Source organism: Gekko japonicus, unplaced genomic scaffold (genome assembly GCF_001447785.1).
Source record: "Gekko japonicus isolate JY-2015 unplaced genomic scaffold, Gekko_japonicus_V1.1 scaffold1945, whole genome shotgun sequence".
Taxonomy (NCBI): Eukaryota; Metazoa; Chordata; class Lepidosauria; order Squamata; family Gekkonidae; genus Gekko; species Gekko japonicus.
In genome coordinates, this window is record NW_015171562.1 from 131,956 (window position 1) to 152,448 (window position 20,493).

General features: G+C 56.3%; 1 protein-coding gene across 1 annotated transcript in view; it reads right to left on the reverse strand.

Annotated features, from left to right (window-relative positions):
- Positions 1–20,493, reverse strand: part of WDR72 (WD repeat domain 72) — a 40,825-nt gene that overhangs the window by 18,161 nt on the left and 2,171 nt on the right. The window contains exons 3-13 of the mRNA XM_015419741.1: positions 19,901–19,979; positions 18,021–18,195; positions 16,196–16,272; positions 14,321–14,440; positions 12,780–12,925; positions 12,314–12,410; positions 11,527–11,668; positions 10,487–10,729; positions 9,318–9,538; positions 6,923–7,118; positions 1,770–1,993 (exon numbers count right to left, since the gene is read on the reverse strand). Coding sequence (XP_015275227.1) covers positions 1,770–1,993; positions 6,923–7,118; positions 9,318–9,538; positions 10,487–10,729; positions 11,527–11,668; positions 12,314–12,410; positions 12,780–12,925; positions 14,321–14,440; positions 16,196–16,272; positions 18,021–18,195; positions 19,901–19,979 — 1,720 coding nt within the window. The remainder of the gene's footprint in view (positions 1–1,769; positions 1,994–6,922; positions 7,119–9,317; positions 9,539–10,486; positions 10,730–11,526; positions 11,669–12,313; positions 12,411–12,779; positions 12,926–14,320; positions 14,441–16,195; positions 16,273–18,020; positions 18,196–19,900; positions 19,980–20,493) is intronic.

Here is a 20,493-nt window from a genome sequence, read left to right on the forward strand (position 1 = left end):
TCCCACACACGCAAGTGGCACTCCTCCGTGACTGGCCTCAGCGGGCAGAGGTGTCTTTGGATACCCTTCCTGTCCAGCCTGCTTGCTCAGAGCTCCCAGCCTCCCCTCCCTGCTGCCCGTGCTTCTTCAGTGGGGGCGGCGGGGGCTGCAGAGCGTGCGGCAGACCCCCCCCCGATCAGCAGCAAGAGAGAGACATTCCCGCTGAGAGCCCACCATCTGGAAAGGACAACGGAAGTGGGGCCGCACGTCCTCCTGGGAGTGAATCACTCCAGGCACTCGGCACACCTTGCGCACCCACCCAGGGACCCCTTCCCACTGGAGGCCTCCTGGAACTCCTGCTTGGCTTTAGACTTCAGCCCCCTCCTGGCCCAGGTTAGCCAAGTGAGTGCCCAAATCAGCTCCTTCTCCAGCAAGGCAAGCAGGCGATTCCTACACCAGAGAAGAGCGCTGCTTCCACAGACCCACTGGCCTTAGGATGCTGTAACAATGCAAACCCTCACCCCCCCCCGTCTGAGGGAACCCTGCCACCCCCACCCCACCCCGATTTCCTTGTCCTTACACTGAGCGACAGAGTAGCAGCAGCATCCACCTCCCCACCCCCACCCCCAGCACTGTCAGAATCTGGGGCCAGGGTGGTCTTTTATTGCTCTGAGAAACGAGGAACCCCCCCCCCGCGCACACACACACATAGTGCTAAGCAGTAGAAATAGCTGCCCTACAGTCCACCCTTTCAAGCCAGGTGCTCCACTCTGCTGGGATTGTATGCTTCTGTAATATTTCTAAATGCGATCGTGGGCAGAGGATGGGTAAATCTGGTCTTAACAATGGATTGTTCTTTTTTCCTCAACTGTGAGGATTTACTATGTAATAAACTTTTCCTGAAAGATTTAAAAAAAAAAAAACACAGGTCACCAAAAGTTAAGTTGTTTCAACTGATTAATTAGTTAAAAGTCCTTTCATTAATAGATCAGTTGCAAGACAGAGGCCACCCTGCTGCTCACGCATAGAACGCGGCCCAGGATCCAGCCCTGCTTGCTCGGGGCCAGGGATCATAGCCACCTTGTGCCCTGGAATCCAGCCAGGCGAGGGCCCAACAGGGGCAAGGGAGCCTGGGCACACACGGCCACCTCCTTTCTGAAGCTGCAGAGGAGCAGAAGGGTGCCCGTTCCCACCTCCAGGGGAGATTCAGGGGGTGGGGGGCTGGCATCAGGCAGAAATGCAACTGTGAAGAGCACCCCAGGCTGCCAGGAGGGAGGCAACCGCCCTCTCCTCCATCACGGCAGAGCCTTATTCTCATGCAGGCAAAGCCTCTCCCTCCCCTCATACCATTTATCGCCCGCTTTAATCTATGCCCAAACAATCCTCCTTCACAATGTCCTTCTAAAGGGCAGGTCGCCTTCTAAGGACTTGGATGAAAAACCAGGGAGGGAAAAGCGCTCGCTGCTCTGCACAAGAGCGTGGAATTGATTTTCCTGCAGTGCTGCAAAGCCCCTCCATTCTATTCGGAGGCCTCTCCTGAACAGCTGGAGTCAAATTGCGCTATTGACAGCAGAAGCCCTCCTCGAGTGGAGCCCAAGGCGTTCAAGGCAGACCTAATGGCCCTCGGGCACACCAGCCACGGCCTCGCCGGATCTCCCCCTTGACAGTGGTGGCGCCACAGCTCACAGCTTGGGTCTTCACAGGGGGACCCACGGCCAGACAGCTCAGGCCACCGGACAGGCCCGCGGCCTGGAAGACGGAGTCCCCTGCCCTTCCTCAGCACCACTCACCCGATGGGAAGGCTTTTCTCGAGGAGGGGGGCCGCCACCGTGGGAAAGTGGGCCGACTATGCAGGAGCTGGAGGGGGGCCCACCACCACCGGTGTCCTTCTGCCTGTGTGTGTCATCCCCAAAGGTGGGGAGGAGCAGAGAGTCTGCCGTGGAAAGGGGGGAGTCTTCACAGCCAGCAAGGACGGCTTTGGCCGCTTCCCCAGTTTCCTGCCGCTCCAGGATTCCTTTGCAAAGAACAAACAGAGGGGTTAGGAAGCAGCTCCAAAATGACACACAACGTGTGCAAACTTTGGAGTTCTCTTCTTCAGTCTCTGGACGTTAAAAAAAACAAAAGAAAAAAGCGGGAAGGAAACTAGTTTGTTTTCTGTTTCTTGAGGCCGTCAAGTCTGTTTCTGTGGGAGGGAGAGGCATGCAGAACTGGCACCACCCCCCAGGCATCCGTGGCAGGGGAACCCACGAACCCACCAGTGTGGCTGGACTTCAGACCAGCAGGTTTTACAGTCCTGGTCCAGGAAGGTCAGCCCCAACGGGATTCCCTCCCCCAGTGAAACAGGAGCAGTGTCGTGTCATGGCTGGAGTGGTGGCGGCCTATGGTCTGGGAGGCCCAGGTTCAAATCCACACGCTGCCATGGGAGCTTGCTGGGAGACCTTGGGCCAGTCACACACGGAGAGCAGAACACGGTAAGCTGCTTTGCCCCCCCCCCCCGGCTGGGGAGGGAGGCACCATGTAAGCAAACAGTGACAGGGATTCTGCATTAAAGACTCGGCGTGGGACCCACCCAGGAGCTTCCGAAAGCAATTTCCTACCGTTAGCAGTGAACCCAAAGCAGCCAACAAGCAGACTTATGGCCGTGTGGATCGACCCACCAGCCTCCTCCGGAGCTGCCACGGGAAGCCTTTGGCCTGGGCAGCCCCCGCAGGGTGTGCCTGGCCCTCTGGGACACAGAGGCTCCCTCTCCACGGCCACGCCCTGCAGCCCCGCTGGCCTCTGTGAGACGCTCCTGTGCCTCCTGCTCCCCAGCTGGGGTGGGTGGGTGGGACTTGGGAAGGTTCTCTCCAGACAGACTCTGTGCAGAGGAGGCGCTCAGGACCCTTCTGGGCAGCATCGGGAAACCTTGCTGCGGGGTCGGCCGGGGTGGGGGAAGACATTGTTGCTTCCTAGCACTGAGAGCACGTCACAGAATTCCTCAGGAAGAGAGAGGCTTTTTGCCCTGGGCTTGGGAGCGTCCTGTGAAACAGGGCCATCAGCTCCTGCGGCCACATCAACGCCGTACCCTGCTGCACACAGGAGCCGGACTGACTGCTGGGCAGCTCACCCAGAATGGCGCACATCATTCTCTTTGCCTTCGTTTTATCCTCCCAACAACCCTGTGAAGTAGGTCAGGCGGAGAATACGTGAGTGGCTCAAGGTCGCCCAGCACGGCAGAGCAGAGGTCAGAACCGGGGTCTCCCAGATCTATGAGGAGCCGCTTTCCCACACGGACTCCCCTCCCCATTCTCACTCCTGGAATGCCTTTATTAGCAAGAGGTACGACCGGCAAACAGAAGACTTGAAACCAAAGTGTACATTAATAAGAGGCAAAAAAAATGACAAGCCTTCTGTCTGGAATTTGACATGGGTTTTGCCTCAGGGTTCCTTTTTCTCAGTGTGTCCACATGGGCCTTCCACGGCACTCCATTCTCCACCGAAGAGAGCAGGAGTCTGGGTGTTGCCTGTTTTGATCTGAAGGTGGAGCCATTTTTCTTGCTCCACTTGCCGTGGAAATGGAAGGAAAGCCACTGCCTTTTGAAGGGGGGTGGGGGGTGGGGAGAGCTGTGGCTGTGGGACTTTTCTTCCTGTGTGTTGTAAAAAAATGGTATTTCTAAGAAATAACAGGAATTCATATTACGCGTGGCAACAGGAGCCAGAATGGTTCGGAAACCACTCATTGGGCCCACTTCTGGGCAGCATTTGCTACCATGCAGAATTAGCAAATCATACAGAATCAGCGAGGAGAGCTCAGACAGACCACTGATGGAAAGTTGGTCACCACAGCACCTCTAAGGGACTCTTTCTTTCAAATGTTGCTGTATCTCAGCTGAATCTCATCCGAAGTTTAAATGTATGACTGTTATGGTCCATATATGCCTTTTATTTCTTTTTTTTTTGCCCTATTCTTCTCTTTGTTTTGAGTACAGGCCTGTTGGCGATGTAATATCAGAAATCTTGGTCAAGTTGGCTCTTCTCCACTGTCTGGCAATTTTAATATTGTTTCCCGGGGGAAACCATTTTTGGAATAAGCATGTTGTTTGCCTGGATGTTCTTGGGAGTAGTTTATATTTTTCTTTCTTCCATATATCCTTTCTAATGATTATGGATTAAATTAGAGTTCCTCTATTTTATGAGCGTTTGCAATATTCTTAGACTTTACATTTTTTATATACAATTTTATATTTTATGTACATTTTATATACAATTATATACAATTAAATGAGAAGGAGGGGATGAGAATAACTGGCACCCTCACCTTTCTCCCTGGGTACTTTTAAACTTTGGTGTGATCCCCACCCCCACCCCAAACAGCACACTTTCCTTGGTGCTCCAGGACCACAGCCTGTTTCAGACACATGGTCGCCAGCTTCACACACAGTGAACGAAGAAGAAGGGATCTCTCTCTCGTGTGATGCTGCACCCCTCCTCCTGCCCACCCCCTCAGAGAGAGGAAGCCAGGCTGCACACAAACACACAGGAAAACCAGTCTTGCTTCCAGAGTGCTCAGAGTCCAGCTGCCCACGGGGGATGGAACAACATCAGCCCAGAGATCCTGCCTGCCCCAGGGACACAGGTTGGGGGCTGGTGGATGGGGGTATATTTATGGTATGTGTGTAATGGAACAGTCTCCCCCCACCCCACCCCAAAATCTGTGTGACTTAGTTTGGATATGACTGTAATCAACACTACCAGAATGCTGCCCTCTAGAGTTCCAGGCATCAAACAACAGGAGCCAGGAGATCTCAGAAAAAACACAACCCCAATCTTGGGTCACCCGTTTTGTTGCCCTCCACATCTAACTGCTCAGTCTGCCTTCAGACCATGCAGTGCCTTTGGACCCCGGGTGCCAGGCTGGTTTTAACGGGGAGACTGAAGCCACGGGGGGGGGGGACGGACGGGACTGAGCCCCTCCCCAGCCACGCCTTCTCTGACCCCCCCCCCCCCCCCGGCCCCTCTGAGGCCAGCCCGAGATGAGGCACCAGCTGCACAGACCACTAAACGGTCTTCTTCACAAGGAAGCACGCTTCCCCTTGACTGGCAGAATCGCCACCGTGAAAGGACATCTCAGGACGGCTCCAGGAGGCAGGGGCCTGCTTCCCTTCCGAGGGGCCCTAGTCAGCATCCCAGAAGAGGAGGAGGAGGAGGAGGAGCTGCTGCTGCTGCTGCAGGGGGCACCATGCGGGAAACGGGCCAGACAGGAAAGGAGGGTCTCGGCCCCTTTCCTCGGCTGCGGCATTTCCTTCTCTCCGGCCGTGTCCCCTCCTCTTCCCTTCAGGACTCTCCCCTCCGTCCAGTTGGGTAGCCGGCACGTGCGCTCTTTCTTTCCAGTGATGTCAGTTCCGAAATGAAGGTCTATGGTCCCCAATCAGTTTATGCAACTGGCAGGGTGTACCCCCTCTGCCAAGAGGAGGAGGAGGAGGAGGAGGAGGAAGAGGAGGAGACTGCATCTATACCCCATGGCCCTTCACTACCCAAGGGAGTCTCAGAGGGGCTTACAAACTCCCTTCCCTCCCCCTCCCCACAACAGACACCACCTGTGAGGCAGGTGGGGATGAGAGAGCTCTGACAGAAACTGCTCTTTTTCAAGAACAGCTCTTATCAGAGCTAAGGGTTCCAGCCAGGTGCAAGTGGAGGAGTGGGGAATCAAACCCGGTTCTCCCAGATTAGAGTCCGCTCACTTAACCACTACACCAAACTGGCTCTCCATTATTATTATTTAATAATAATAAATATATTATTAAATCCATGCAAAGAATTATTATGGCTCTGCCGCAGAATATATTTCAATGAGCATCACAATCGCTCTTCTTCCTTATAAATGAGTGAAATTTCATGACACCTTAAAGACTAACAGGTGCATTGTAGCAGAAATAATCTTTGAATAAGCAATGACTGAACTAGGAGCTATTAGCAGACGTCACTTCCACAGAGACTCCTCCGCCTGCTTTCCTCACCTCCCTGATTGCTACGGCTGTCTGTCTGTCGTGAACGGCCACATGAACGGCCTGATCTCTGTTTGCCCCGCAGGGTTTTTTTTACTCATTTCTCCTACACGTCCATTATTTATTATTATTATTTATTTATTTATTTATTTATTACTTTAGATTTGTATCCCACCTAGCCGCCTTCTTCCATGAAGCTTCAGACAGCAACTAAGGGAGCATCCCCATTCTGACATGCCCAGAAAAGGCGGCTCCTGTGCCACGAGGGGGTCAGCCCTGCCAGCCTCCTTCTTTTCCACGTCTGGGCCACCCGCATGCAGCCTTCCACTTGAAGGCCCAGCCTGGCACCCTGCAGGCACAGCAACCGGCATGCAGAGACCGCCGTCCCAACCCTGGGTGCCAACAACTGCCTCGAACCCACCGGTGTCCTCTGGTCAGGGACTGGGGCAGGGCGGCAGGGCTCCACAGCAGAGAAGACCCCTTCGACACTCACCCCCCGCTCACCGCAGGCACGAAGCTCCGCACGGCCATGGATGGCTTTATTTCACGGAGACCACTTCTTGTTCTCTCCAGGCGACCCGCACCAGGCAGGCCACAGCAATGCCAAGCAGCAGAACCAAGACATTAAGACAAGAACCAGGCACCCACCAGGCCCCGCTGGCCATGAAAGCCGCTCAGCCCAGCAGCAGTCAAACCACCCGCCTCAAAACACCACCAGGACTCCACTGCAGAGGCATCATACCTTAAAAGCAAAGCCACAGAGAGGCTAGCAGGAAACACAGGGGCAGAGGGCCAGCTGGGCGTCCACTGGTCCGAAGCCACGGGGTAGCGTGCCAGTGGTCTGTTCTCTCAATTTAGCTCTTGAAACAAAAATGGACGGGGCCCGTGCAGAAGCAGCAGGGTTAAACAAGAAAAGATGGCGGTGGAAGAAAGGAGAAGAGGAGTGGGCTGGCGGTTACCTGTCTCAATGTCCCAGACAGAAACGGAGTCATTCTCGCATCCAACCACCAGCAGGTTTTCCAGCGGGTGCCACCGGAGCACCCTCACAGGGGAAAGATGCTTCCTGGCGTGCAGGATGCAGGCTCGTGCTTGCAAGTGCAGCAGCGCCACCGAGTGGTCACTGCACAGGCAGCACACAATCCGCTGGCCCTGGAACTGTGAGGACAGAGAACCAAGAAGGGACAGCGGTCAGAGTGCTGGACTAGGAACGGACTGGCCCAGGGTCAGACCCCCACCCTGCGGTCCGGCCCACGCCAGAGTCCCTCTCTCCCAGCCTGGCCCTCTTGCGTGGCAGCAAGGAAGGGGGGAAAGAAGGGAGGCCTGGATGGGCCAGACTCATCACAGCACATCTGACCATCTCCTCCTGGGGGAAAGGGGGGGAGGAGGAGGAGGAGAAGGAGAGACTGGATTTATGCCCCACGGCCCTTCACTACCCAAAGGTGTCTCAGAGCGGCTTACAAACTCCCTCTCCCTTCCCCTCCCCTCCCCACAACAGGCACCCCCTGTGAACAGTGTTCCCTCTAAGCTGAGTTAGTGTGAGCTAGCTCAGTTTTTTAGCCTCCGGCTCACACATTTTTGTCCTAGCTCAAGAAGGATGGCTCCAGTGCAAACTAATTTATGCAGTAGCCAAATTGCTCGCTCCCAACCTTAATGCCAGTAGCTCACAAAGTAGAATTTTTGCTCACAAGACTCTACAGCTTAGAGGGAACATTGCCTGTGAGGTGGGTGGGGCTGAGAGAGCTCTTTTGAGGACGGCTCTTATCAGAGCTATGGCTTGCCCAAGGCCATCCAGCCAGGTGCGAGTGGAGGAGGAGTGGGGGATCAAACCCGGCTCTCCCAGGGCAGAGTCCTCCGCGCACTGGACCATGGCACCAGATGGGCTGGCCGCGCGCACGCTGTTCCGCCCCTCAGGAAGAGCAGAGATCCCCCGCCAAGCATCTGCCCTTCAACCTGACGATAACCTCAGCTACTGAGCTAAAACTCCCACCTGCGTCCACAAAGTACACAGGCAAAAGAAATATACACCAGACATACTTGGTGCTGACTTTCAGTTTCCTGGCACAAAATTAGTCGTACCCAGAAAATGAGACCGTGCAGCTAACCTGGCAGCTGGCCCCTGCCTCAAGACGCATGAACTGCCCCCGATACCCACCTGTGGTCCCCAAAAACACCCGGGGGGGCAAAATGGGCAGCTCTCTTCCACCAACAACGGGCTCCCGGCTCTCATCCCCCAGACCCCACATGAAGACCATGCTCGGGGGCAAGGAGGGGAGGGGAGGGGAAGGACTGTTCCACCACTGGCTCAGTCATATTCACGCCAGAAAAGGAAGGCAAGAGACAGTGAGATCCCAGTCCCACCAGAAGGCGGTGTTTGTGCGTGTGTGTCTGTGGGGAGCGTCCTCAAGAGGCAGAGGCGAACACAACTGTCACACAACAACCACTGTCCTTACGGAGGCGCTGAGCCACTGGCGTCGCAGAGGCCTGCCCAGCCTCCCCTCCTTCAGAGTGGGACCCTACACCAAGCTCTTATCCCAGCCAGCGCTGGAGCCTGTGGGCACCGGGACTGGCACCGGGACGCTTGTCCGGGGACCCATGTCCCACCCCAGCCAGGGGCTCGGAACACAGGCCCAGAGAGGAGGGGGAAAGGACAGGCCTCAGGGGCTCCGGGTGGCCGGCCTTTAGAGCTGGAGGCCCTCCTCAGGAGGCTGGCTTGCCCTGGGCAGCAGCTGGCCTTGAATCCTCCCCCCCCCCTCCACCGGGTCATGGACTGACTCTCCCCAAGGAAGCTCAGCGTAGAGAAGGAACCATGTGGTTGCATTCCGGGGCGGGGGGAGGGGATGACCCCCCCCCATGTTTGGGCTGACTGCGGAGCCTCCTACCTGCAAGCACAGCTGAACGGAATCCCTCCCCTTCCCCCTCCCCCCTCCGCACAGGGCCAGGAAGCCACAGCAGCCGCTCCTCCTGAGAACTGCTGCAGCGGTGTGGCCGTGTCCATCTGTACTGTCGCAAAATGAGGCGGAGGTCCAGAGGCAAAATGTCGCTAAGGAGCCACGGGACTGGTTTACTAATGTTTGTGGCTCTTGCTGAGCCCCACAGCTGCCCTCTGGGGGGTGGGGCGGGAAACCATCCTGGCCTCTCTGAAGCATTCATGAGGCCGCTTCCGACGGAGCCACAACCTTCCCTGGTCTACCCTGACTGGCTGTGGGTCTCAGGCCAAGGTCTCCCACATCACCTACGAACTGGCCCTTATTTCAAACTGGGGACGCTGGGAACTGAACCTGGGACCACCTGCATGCAAAGTGATAGCCAAGGGCTCTCCTCCTCTCCCCCGAAGCTCTGTCGCTCTGTACTCACTCTGTAGTTCTCGGAAGACAGCAGCAGCTGGGTGACAGGGCCAGCCTGCAGAGAGAACTGGTGTAAAATCTCTCCTGTAAACATGTCCCACCAGATCACACAAGAATCCTGGCTCCCGGACACCAGCCAGCTGGGATCGAAGCGGGCAGACCAGCCGCGGAGGTATAGCAAGGAAGTGACGCTGCTGCTGTGGCCAGCGAGGATCCTGTGAGGCAGGGGGTCTGGAGGAGAGGAGGACAGGGAGGCGCTGAGATCGGGGGGGGGGCATGACTGGGGGGGGGCGATGGGCAGCTCTCCCCAAGCAGCTCCTGGCTGCCTGACTCGGCCTCTTCTTCACACAAACTATGGATACACAAAGTTGAACTCCTGTACTGACAAGAGGGGAGGGTCCTGATGACAGGACACCGCTTCACCCAAGGAGGATATGCACTCCCTCCTCCAGAGATGGCCCCAGGCCTTCGACGCTATCCCCTCAGCGAGCCTTGAGCCCGAAAAGAGTCCACGCAGCAGGTCTGCTTTCCAGACATCGCTGTGCCACAAGGGGCACATAAACCCCACCTTCCCCTGGGAGCCGTCTGAGTGCCGCACACATCCACATGCTTCCAGCGGCTACTGACAACAGGCGACACCATCCATTGCGCCCGCTAGATTCACTCCTATGGAATGCACTTAAAAGCCCGGCTGTGCTATTTGCAAAGACAGGACTGCAATATCCCAGGTCTCAGTCTGTGTGGCATGGTGTTTTTGTTTCACAGGACAGTTGGGTCATGTGCAGAATATGCCACGGAACCTGCTTTGCTGACTGCTCTCATCTTTGTGAGAATTTTAAACGCCTGAGCAAGCCTGAGCAAAGTGAGGAATTTCTGATCTAGATTTGCAAATGCAAACAAACAGAAGTCCAGGGGCATCCTGAAGACTAACAACATTTATCCCAATATATATGCTTTTCTGAGTCACTGCTCACTTCTTCAGGTCCATACACTCAACAGGATGTCTGCCAGAGAGACATCCAGAGCAAGCAAGCAAGCGCGCGCACACACACACACACACACACACACACACACACAGACTCTTGCACGCATTCACACGGGATGTGCTTTGTTAGCATGCAGCCTCAGCCAGAGAGTCAGTCACTGGCATTCAACACGGCTGCCTGCGCAGTGGCTCACCTTTCAGCACAGAGACCTCTTCCAGCAGCCTGGTTTTGACGGCCTGCAGAGCCGGAACAATGAAGATCCTCCCATCTTCACAGCCACACACCAGCTTGTCGAGACTGGGGATGTACACGGAAGAGCCGGGGCCCCTCCTGCCCCCCTGGCCAGCCCCACAGAGGGGATCCAGGATGCCTTCAGCCACAGAACCGTGAGCATCAAAGTGATCCTGCAGAGTCCAGGAGGCCGCTATTGGAATCTCTGGGGAGGAAAGGCAGCCAAGTCAGAGCAGGAAGCTCGCCGGGAGGGGTGAGGGTGGCATCCTGCCCAGGGCAAGGCTGATCTAATGGCTTCCTGCAGACCAGGGGGTTCCCTGTGGGCACCTCTGTGACTCTGACCCAGGGCTGTGGGGGCACAGCCACAAAATGGCTGGTGCTGGAGGCGGAGCCACATAGACACAGAGGAAGCCCACGGGCAGGGAAGAAAGAGAGGCGTCTCTGTACTGCATTTTAACACTGGTTTAATTTAACTTGGGTCATTGTGTTTGTACTCTGTTGTAAGCCGCCCTGAGACCTGCTTGCAGGAAAGGGTGGCATAAAAGTCTAATCTATACATAAATAAATCTGAAAGACAATGCCATGGCAGCTGCCACTGAAACAATGTCATTTTAATCTGCCTAGCCAATCAGATCTTCCGTGGCCCGTCAGAAGCCCTGTTGCTGGGCAGCATCCCCACCTGGCCCCACCCACTTTTTAGAAAGGCTTGGTGGGTCCCCTTCAGTACGTTGGGGCCCCCTGCAGTGCGTGATCCGAGCACCCTGAAAGAACCCCAGGTCCAGCAACAGATGGAGCCTGCCCATGGAGCAGAGGGGCTGCGCGACACTGGAGGGCGGGATTCTGGAGTCCTACAATGCTTGCCAAGTTTCCACAGGTGCCTGTCCTCTTGGCCTCCCCTCCGAATGTGTCCAGAATGGGGGGGGCATCCACTCCCCCCCCAGATCAGTTCCTGCTTCTAGAGCCCTTTAAGTGCTTCTCTGAAAGACCAGAAGATGCCCTGACCTTTTGGAGAGCCATCCAGCGTTGAAACTGGCACATCGGGAATATGCCACAAAGTGATTCTCCCAGAAGCATCTCCAGAATAAAGAATCTTATAAAAGGGTTCCTTCCTTTCATTCATAAAGCCCATCACGTATGAGAAACTCTGTCAAAGGAAGAAGCACAGAAACTCAAACCAATACCTTATGGCGGTCAAAAGAGCAGCACAAAAGAGCAGCACAACCCGAAGACTGCTGCGAAGAGTCAGGCGGGGGGGGGGGGCCCTGCCCTGCCGCTCCTCCAAACCTGGGATCAAGAGGGTCAAACCAAAAGGCCCCCCCCATCCCCGTGACACCTTCTCCATCTTACAGTGTTCAAGGTAGATTAAAGATTTAAAAAGCAACAGATTAAAAAGCAGCAGATTGGATTGCTAAGAGTAGCAAAGTTCTCCCAACAGTAGCCCTTGACGTGTTTCCTCCAGATGCGAGAGTTGTGCTGATGCACACTGGGGGCCATCATAGGAAAAGCCCTGCTCCTGCACACGGCTTAATGCTCTGCTGCTGAGACACAGAACAGGGTCTATCTGCTGATCGGCATAAGCAAGAGGAGGATAGCTCCATATAACACTCTCTCTGAGGAGCAACGTTACGCAGGAGTCAGACTGGCGAACCTGCAATCCCCCCCCCGCCCCCGCAGTCCTCAGCATGGCTCATTCATTCCATTTACAGGTAAGGCAAAGGGCAATTTTCAAGCGGTTTCTGAAAGTCCATCCAAAGTGCAGTCAGCAGCACTGGACAGCCATTAGCGTTACCTCGTTATCTCTCACAGCTGTGGAACAAAGTAAAAGAGGACAGACGGTTTCTGTGAGCGCTCTTCGATCGGGGGGCTGTTTGCTCCGTGAAAGGCAACTAGATGCATAAAAGGAGAGAGAGGAATAAAAGGCACTGGGCTTTGGAAAAAATCCCCTCTGTGACAAGCAGGGAGCGACCAAGATCCCCCCCCCCCCGTCCACTCGCTGGCCCTCCCCTTGGAAAGCCTCAGGGCCAGCTGCCCGTGTTGGACACGGCTGATCTCACCCCTGTCGAGGAACACAAAGGCCGGCGGCTGCCAGACCCCGAGCAAAGCCTCTTCGGCCACAGGGTGCTTGCTCCACGTTTGGTCCTCTGGAGCCACGGGAGGGAGGGAGGGAGGGAGGGAGGGGTTCCCCACACAGCCGGCCAGCTCCCCAAGTTCAGCCGGAGCCCCAAACTCGCCTGTGCTTTCCCAGCCGCACCCACCTGTTCAGCAGCTGGTAGATGTAGCCTTGGCCAGCCTCTGTCCAAACGACCAGCTGGTGTGCTGCAAGGACTTCTCCCCCAGCCCAGGAATGGCTGCTGGGGCTGGATTCAGTCCACAGCAAGGAGAAATCACAGTAATCGTACACCTGGAGTCACAAAGATCACTCAGTAGAACAGACACAGGCCTCTTGCCTACTGACTCTGCTTGAAAGTAAAGAATTACATTTCTGTCCTGCCCCCTCAAACAGAATTAGAAAGAAACAAATAAAATAGCACAGGAAAACAGTAACATCAAATGTGTACCTAACAGAAACACCTCTGCTGGATAAAGATTCAAAAAGAACAAATGAGTTTCCCCCTTAAATGCTTTCCAAATAATAAAAGGACAATTTGGGGCATAGAATGCAGAGGCTGACTATTGCTCAACAACCATCCCCCCCACCCCACCCCCCGGATCCATTCACGATGTGCGAGAAGCTCCCACGGGCACAGATGGCCTGTGTGGGGTTCCCATTCTGCCTCCATCCTGCAGGCAGCCGGCAGGCAGCATCGTTCAAGCCAAGGGGTGCCACACACACACACACACACACTGCCAGGACATGCTGTGGGTGGAGCCAAGTAAGACTCTCTTGCTCCAGAACCTGTGGCGGAGGAGCAGCAGCTGGGCTCCTTGGACCTGGATTCTGTGGCAGTGCTGAGTGACCCAGGCCGGGACCTGGGTATCTGAAGGACCGTCTTCTTCCACGGAGTCCTGCCCGGGGTTCAAGATCCGGGGGGGGGGGGGGCCCGCTTTACTGCCCCAGGAGCCCTCTTTACCGTCCCATCCATCAGAGAGGCTCACTTGGGGGGGTACATGAGAGGGGGCTTTTCCAGTGGCAGCCCCATGGATAGGACTCCCTTCTTCCCCGCGAGGGGCACCTGACTCCCTTCACTTTTGCTCTTCTGGAGGCAACTGAAGATGGTTTTACGTAGGACGGCATTCGGTTAGGTTTACTGGCAGTCTTGAACTGTGATTTTAAATTTTGGTTTTTAATGTACTTTATTTTATGTGTTTTATAAGATTTCATCTTCAGTGAAATTAAACCAGCCTAGCATATGTAACGTTGGCTGTGTCTGTGAAGCAAATTCTCGCAATTCTTGAGTGGATGGTGTGGCGTGGGAGCAGTCCCCCCCCATGCCATTATTTAGCTGGGGTCCTGACCAGTGCTCCCTCTAAGCTGTGGAGTCTTGTGAGCAAAAATTCTACCTTGTGAGCAACTGGCATTAAAGATTTGGCTGCTGCATAAATTAGTATGCTCTGGAACCATCCCTTCCTGAGAGAAGACAAAAATCTGTGAGCTGGAGGCTAAAAGACTGTGAGCTGGCTCACACTAACTCAGCTTAGATGGAACATTGGTCCTGACTCATCAGCCTCCTGGGGGCCGAGTGGCAAGCACAGCTGCCCTGGTGCTCAGTCCTCTCTGACTGGCCTGGTCTCCCCCTGACACCTGAGCAGCAAGGGAGCGGCCGAGGCCTGACCCGCCTGAGGCTGCAGCCTGTACCTTCCAGCAGCTGGAGAACACAGCCAAGAGGAGCCTCTCGGTGTAGGGGCAGAATCGGATGGCCTGGCAGGACGTGCCGTCCAGAGACTTGGACTCCCTCTCAGCAACAAGCTGCTTCTCCTGAACATGAAAAGCAAAAGGAAACAGGACCTCCTCGCAGGGCTGCTGGACCCAGGGAACAGCAACCCGTCCGCCCCAGGGTGCCGCCCAGAGAGCTCGCCCCGCCTTCCTGTGAAACCCGTGAGGAGGTGAGACTCTGAAAGGCCTCATCGAGGGCATGAGCAGGAAGAAGGGGGCAGGGCAGCCGAACAGAAACACCAGCAGCGAAGTCAGTACAGGAGGCACTTTGTACAGGAGGACCCCACGTGACTGCTTCAGTTGGAAGGCAGACAATCATTTCTGCTGCAGCCAAGGCAAAGAACCAGGCTGGCTCAGACCCCGGGGTTCAGATCAGAGCTCCTGCCTCCTCAGGCGCCTGCTGAAATGCTGCTCTTGCCTCTGTGCTGTTGGCACATGGCACAGGAGGAGGAGGAGGAGATTGGATTTATACCCCCCCCTCACTTGGAGTCTCAGAGTGGCTTACAGACTCCTTTCCCTTCCCCTCCCCACCACAGACACCCTGTGAGGTCGGTGGGGCTGAGAGAGCTCTGACAGGAACTGCTCTTTTTCAAGGACAGCTCTTGTCAGAACTAGTGACTGACCCAAGGTCACCCAGCCAGGTGCAAGTGGAGGAGGAGTGGAGGAATCAAACCCGGGTCTCCCAGATTAGAGTCCGCCTGCGCTTAACCACTGCGCCAAACTGAGCGAGAGGAGGGAGGGCACACGGCTGAGCTGGGCAGCAGGAAGAAGGCCGGAAGCTCCCTACCAAGCAGGGCCCAGAGGCACGGCTGGCTTCTCAAGACGGCTGGCACACGGTGGCGACAGCCCTTCTGCTGGGCTCAGGGGCCACCCTTCCCCAGGGGCTCAGGCCGGCCCTTCAGGGAACGCCTTGTTCCAAGCTCCCCACTGCCAACCCCCAGAGGCTAGATGGATCACTATAAGAAGCGGGGCCTGCTCTGCTGTGGCCCCCTCCTTGTGGAATTCTCCCTTCCCTACAAAAGGCTGCCCCATTCAGTTTAGGGGACATTCAGTACTTTTGACATGATTGTGAGTCCCAGAGGATTTGGAAGCAAAGTGAACACAAAAAGCAAAGGTCCTCCTTTTAGATAGGAAACGTCTTTCTGGCCAGTGTCATGGCTTCCATCCTAGGGCACTTGCAGGGGGGTGGCTTTGCTTCCGCACTGCAAGGGCTGTGATGCGCCTCATTCCACAGCCACAAGTAGCCTTCATGGTTAGGAAGCCGCCAAGGGGGGAAAGGGGGGCTCAGAATGGCTCGGCCCTTCTCTGGGGTGCGGGGTGTCCCTCGGGCTGCAGGCTGCCCTGGGTTGCCTTCCCCTCTCCTCCTCCTCCTCCTCCTCCTGCCACCTTGTTGCTCACCACAAATGACACGACATCTGTAAAAGCTTAAATGGGTTCATTCCAAATATGAACCCCTGGGCAGAATCAGCAGACTTGCCTGAGGTGCTGCCATCGCTGGAATGGGGACAGAAGCCACGGACACCAGCCCTGTGCGTGTGCAGGCACGTGCCTCTGCCTGTGCGTGCCTCAGGGCCAGCATTAGGGTCTTCCCAGCCTTTGGTGGATGCCCAATGTCCCCCCCCCCCCACACTGCTGATTACCTCACTGGCGAGTCCCTGTGGAGTCTCTTCTCTCCTTAGGCAAAGGCCAGCTCCGAGGGGCTAGTGGAAGCCCCAGTCTGGAAACACCCCCCCCTCCCCGGCCCCGTAGATTTCCGAACAGCACGTCTGGTGTGGCCTGGACTGGGCAAGGCCTTACCTGTATCCTGGTCACCGAGGAGGACAGGTCCCAGACCTTGAGGTCTCCTGAAGCTGATACAGCAATTAAGGAATCCTCTGTGTGGGGGAAGCAGTGAGCAGAGAGGTGCTTAGTGCAGAGCTCAGATTCTGGCTGGCTTAAAGCAGGGAATGGGGGGAGGGGCGGCCCTGGGATCATGCTCCGTGCATCTACTCCTAACAAACGAACACCGAGCACGGCACAAGGACTCTGGGTCCTCCTCACACAATGCCCAGAACGAACAGCCAGCCGCGCTTGCCCCTCCTCCAGTCCATATGCCCGCACACTCCCCGCCACCCAAGGATTCCGCCATGACACGGAGGACCCCTCCTGCTGCCAGGGGGTAAGGGTGCCTTGGGGGCAGGGGCTCTGCGGCACCACAAGGACATGGAGCCCTCCCTCCCTCCCCCCCCGCCGGGGCTTGAAGGGCCCATGGGCGGGCACTGCCTTGCCCCAAAGGCTCACACTGGGACAATTGTCTGTGAGGCGCCCCATGGGGGTGGAGGGGCCGTTTGACTGACAGGGAACCTCCCCCCCCCCAGTGGGCCGCTGCTGCCCTGGAGGGCCACACGCAGCCAGGCCAACTGGTTCAACAGCACCAGTCACTGAGACCAGATCACCAGCTGTGTTTTCCTGCATCAGTCTTCAGGAGGGAGCAGTGAGTGAGCTGCTCCCCCACCCCATGTCTGTGTGCCACTGAGGAGCCGAGTGGCCCCTGCCGTGCCCTTGGTCTGCTCCCCTCCCACCCCCACTCACAGGGCTCTGCCAGACTTTGGTTGTATTTGGGTGTCGCAGACGGATACGGCCACCCTTCAGCAACACTCATATTGCCGGGGGGGGGGGGGGGCTGGGGGCTGGTGGGCTTCGGACATCCGAGTGGGTTTCTGGCAGAGGAGAGGGGCAAACTGGGGACTTCCTGCTTCTCGGCCTTGCAATGGTTTGGCAGCCCCGGCTGGATCTCCACTGGCATCACTGTGCAAGGCTGGTATTACACTTAAGACCTCGTCGTGACTCTATGGGGCACTCCCTGCTCGCTCGTCAGCACGCTCTCTGCCCACTTCCTCCACCGCCCCTTGGCAAGTCCAGGGCCAGAGGAGGAGGGAAAGGGGAGCGGGTGGCGCTCAGCCTGCCTGTGGCCTACCACCCACCAGACAAGTCTCCCTAGATGCCCAGCCTTCCCCGGGAACCAGAGAGCGAGGAGCCCCCAGAACACTGGCTCGCTCAGCCTTGTACCCCTCACCTCCCCGGGTTTGGCAGCCAGCACCGGCTGAGAGTCTGCAGGAGGACCCCTGGGTTGCTCAGCAGCTGGATGACCTGCCTCTTCTACTTGCCTGCCACGGCCTGAAGCCTTGCCCAACACCACTAATGGGAGCAGTGCCTCCGTTCCAAGTGCAGCAGAATGAAAGCCTGTGCCAGCCGCCAGAAGCAGGCTAAGGAGCGGCTCCTTCCCGGGGCACTCCCCCCCCCCGTTTGCCTCAGGGAAGGGAAGCGAGGTCTCAGCGAGAGGCGGGGGGGGGAGGGGGGAAGGGAGGGTGGAGGATGCGGCCAGGAGGAGAGAGGACTATGTGGAGGAGGAGGAGGCCCAGGAGGAGAGCCTGCAGAGAGAGCAGGAGACTCCGGAAGACTATGCTGCTGCCCCCCCCCCACCAGTCAGCACCGCATTTCCCTGTGCTGGCCGTGGTGTGTCCCGAAGGCCTTTTCCCGCTGGCCCTCACAAACATACCTGCCACAGTGCCCCTCCCCCCCCAGGAGCCCCTCATTTGCCTCTGCCCAGTGCCCCCTTCCGCCTCTAGGCAGGAAAGCGTACCTTGGATCCGTGGGGAGTGAACCAAGCACATGCAGCTGACCCAGTTGGAAGACTGAGACGATGTCAGGGTGTGAAGGACAGTCAGTGTTCTGGCATCCACAAGGAGGATGTCATTGTATTGTCCGCAGCACAGAAGCCAGCCGTCTCCGGTCATTCGGAACGAGCTGTGGTAATACTAGGTGGGGAGGGGGGAGAGCAGCCACAGGAGGTTAACCAACAAGACCACACGCGTCTCCTCATCTGCCGCGTGCTGGAAATCGGCACAGATGTCCCACTTCCCTTTGAATCTGTCCTGGCCCCACTCACACAGCCAGTCAGGAGGACCACAGCAGCACAAGATGTTGGGTTTTGATAATGAGATATTGAAAAAATGGTATTTAGCAGAGATAATATAGCCCAGCAGAGCCTGAGTAAGATAATTCAGACTGAGAGTCCATGTGTGATTAAAATATAAAGTTTTTTACTAAATTCTAGCATGGGAAGGGTAACTGGGATGAAAATAACAAAAGAGCATAATCGGCTACATCCTTACTCTACAAAGACAAAACTAGAAGAGTGAGAGTATGGCTACTCTTCTTCTTCTTCAGAACACCAAACAAAGACGGGAAGAGAGCCATAAAATGCTAATAAACCTTGACACTTTCATCCTAATCAAACTCCTAGACCAGGGAGAAATTTCCCGGGCATCCTACAGCTCAAGAACATTGGTTACATGAGAAACATGTGACTTCCTGTGAGCAACATAAACAAACATTTAACCCCAGATGTACTGAGTGTTTTCAACTTGTAATACCCAACACAAAGCCTCGGCTGGCACTAGGAGCCTCCTCTCCCCCCCCCCAAGGGAAAGTGCCCCCAGGGGGCAGCCCTTCCCACTTCACAGGAGCCAGAGGGGACTCTGGGCCTTCCTGGCCACAGCAGAGGGGGAGGTGCTGGCCAGGAACTGCACCAGGGTCCAGGCAGCTGCATCAGGGATGCCCCACCCCCACCCCGTGCTGCTGACACGGAGCCTACACTTGATTCCCGTATCAGACGGGCCATCCCCAGCACCGCCGCTGCACCGTCTATGAGGGAAGCTGAGACAAACAGAATCCAGACTCCAAAGCCTCCCAGACACTTAGAGGTTAGCACAGTGCATGAAAATAATCCACTGCAGCTATGCAAGAACAGCCGTGGGATGGAAGACCAGGAAGCGGGGAGGAGAGAGGAAGAGCCACCACTTAAGAACATAAGAGCCGCCCATGTTGGATCAGGCCAGTGGTCCATCCAGCCCAACACTCTGTCTGTCATACAGTGGCCAAAAATACCAGGGGCCATCAGGAGGTCCAGCAGTGAGGCCAGGACACCGGAAGCCCTCCCACTGTTGACCCCCCCCCAAGCACCAAGAAGACAAGAGCATCCCTTGCCCCAGAGTCCCTATCTAGACCTTGTGGCCACTGATGGGCCTCTGCTCCATATGCTTATCTAATTCCCTCTTGAAGCCGTCCATGCTTGTTGCTGCCACCACCTCCTGTGGCCGTGAATTCCACGTGTTATAATCACTTTCACACTGCAGCTCCCCCCCCCCGGCTTTCGTGCTGAAGGCCGGAGAGGCCCCGGTGCAGTGCTGAGCGGGAGCAAAAGTGCCACTCCGGCAGCGCCCGAGGGCCCCGGTGCCTGGGCTGCTCTGGGCTCCTGTGCCTCCCCTCTCCAGGAAGGGCAGACAGCCGATGCCTGGCATTTCTGTAGATCTGGCTTCTGGAAAACGCTGGGAAAGCCATGGCATTTCTGGCACACCAGGCTGGAATGGGCTCACAAATGCAGCTCCTCGGGTCGGTATGCCGAGAGAATCCCCTTGGAAGAGTGCAGAAAAGCCCCCACCAAGAAGGTGCTGTACTTACGCAGATGGCCGTGTGCCTGAAGGGGAGCTGCGTGTGCTCGATGCACTGGCCGCTGGTGACATTCCAAATGCACATTTCCCTGCCAAGAGAGAGCCCGGGGTTACTGCCAGGCCTGATCCTTCCTGTGACTTTCTGATTCCTGGGCGGAAACACTGGCCCCCTCTCCAAGGGCTGACAGTGACACAGACGGTAGCTGTCCCTTTTCATTTCAGGAATCAGAAAACGGGCTGGCTTCAAGAGCAGGCCAGGCAACAGGCCCATCACAGCTCCCATGACTTCTTCTTGTCAATGGGTCACCTGAGCTATCACTCACTGGAAGGGCAGAAAACGAGCTGGGTTTTGCTAAACTTAAAACTACATCTGGTCCTTCTACAGACACACACACACACACACACGGCTCCTGGGAAGGGGGTGGGTGGGCGCGGCTCTGATCGGTCTCTGCAAAAAAGAATGCCCCCCAGAGGCCAGCAGCTACGCTGTCCAGGGCTGCCAGAAAAACAGGCACACACCCTCAGAAGGACCGCTGGTAATTCCGATGTGGCTTCACTGTTTTATTCAATTGTGTGCATTACTTGAAAAGTACCCGGCATTCC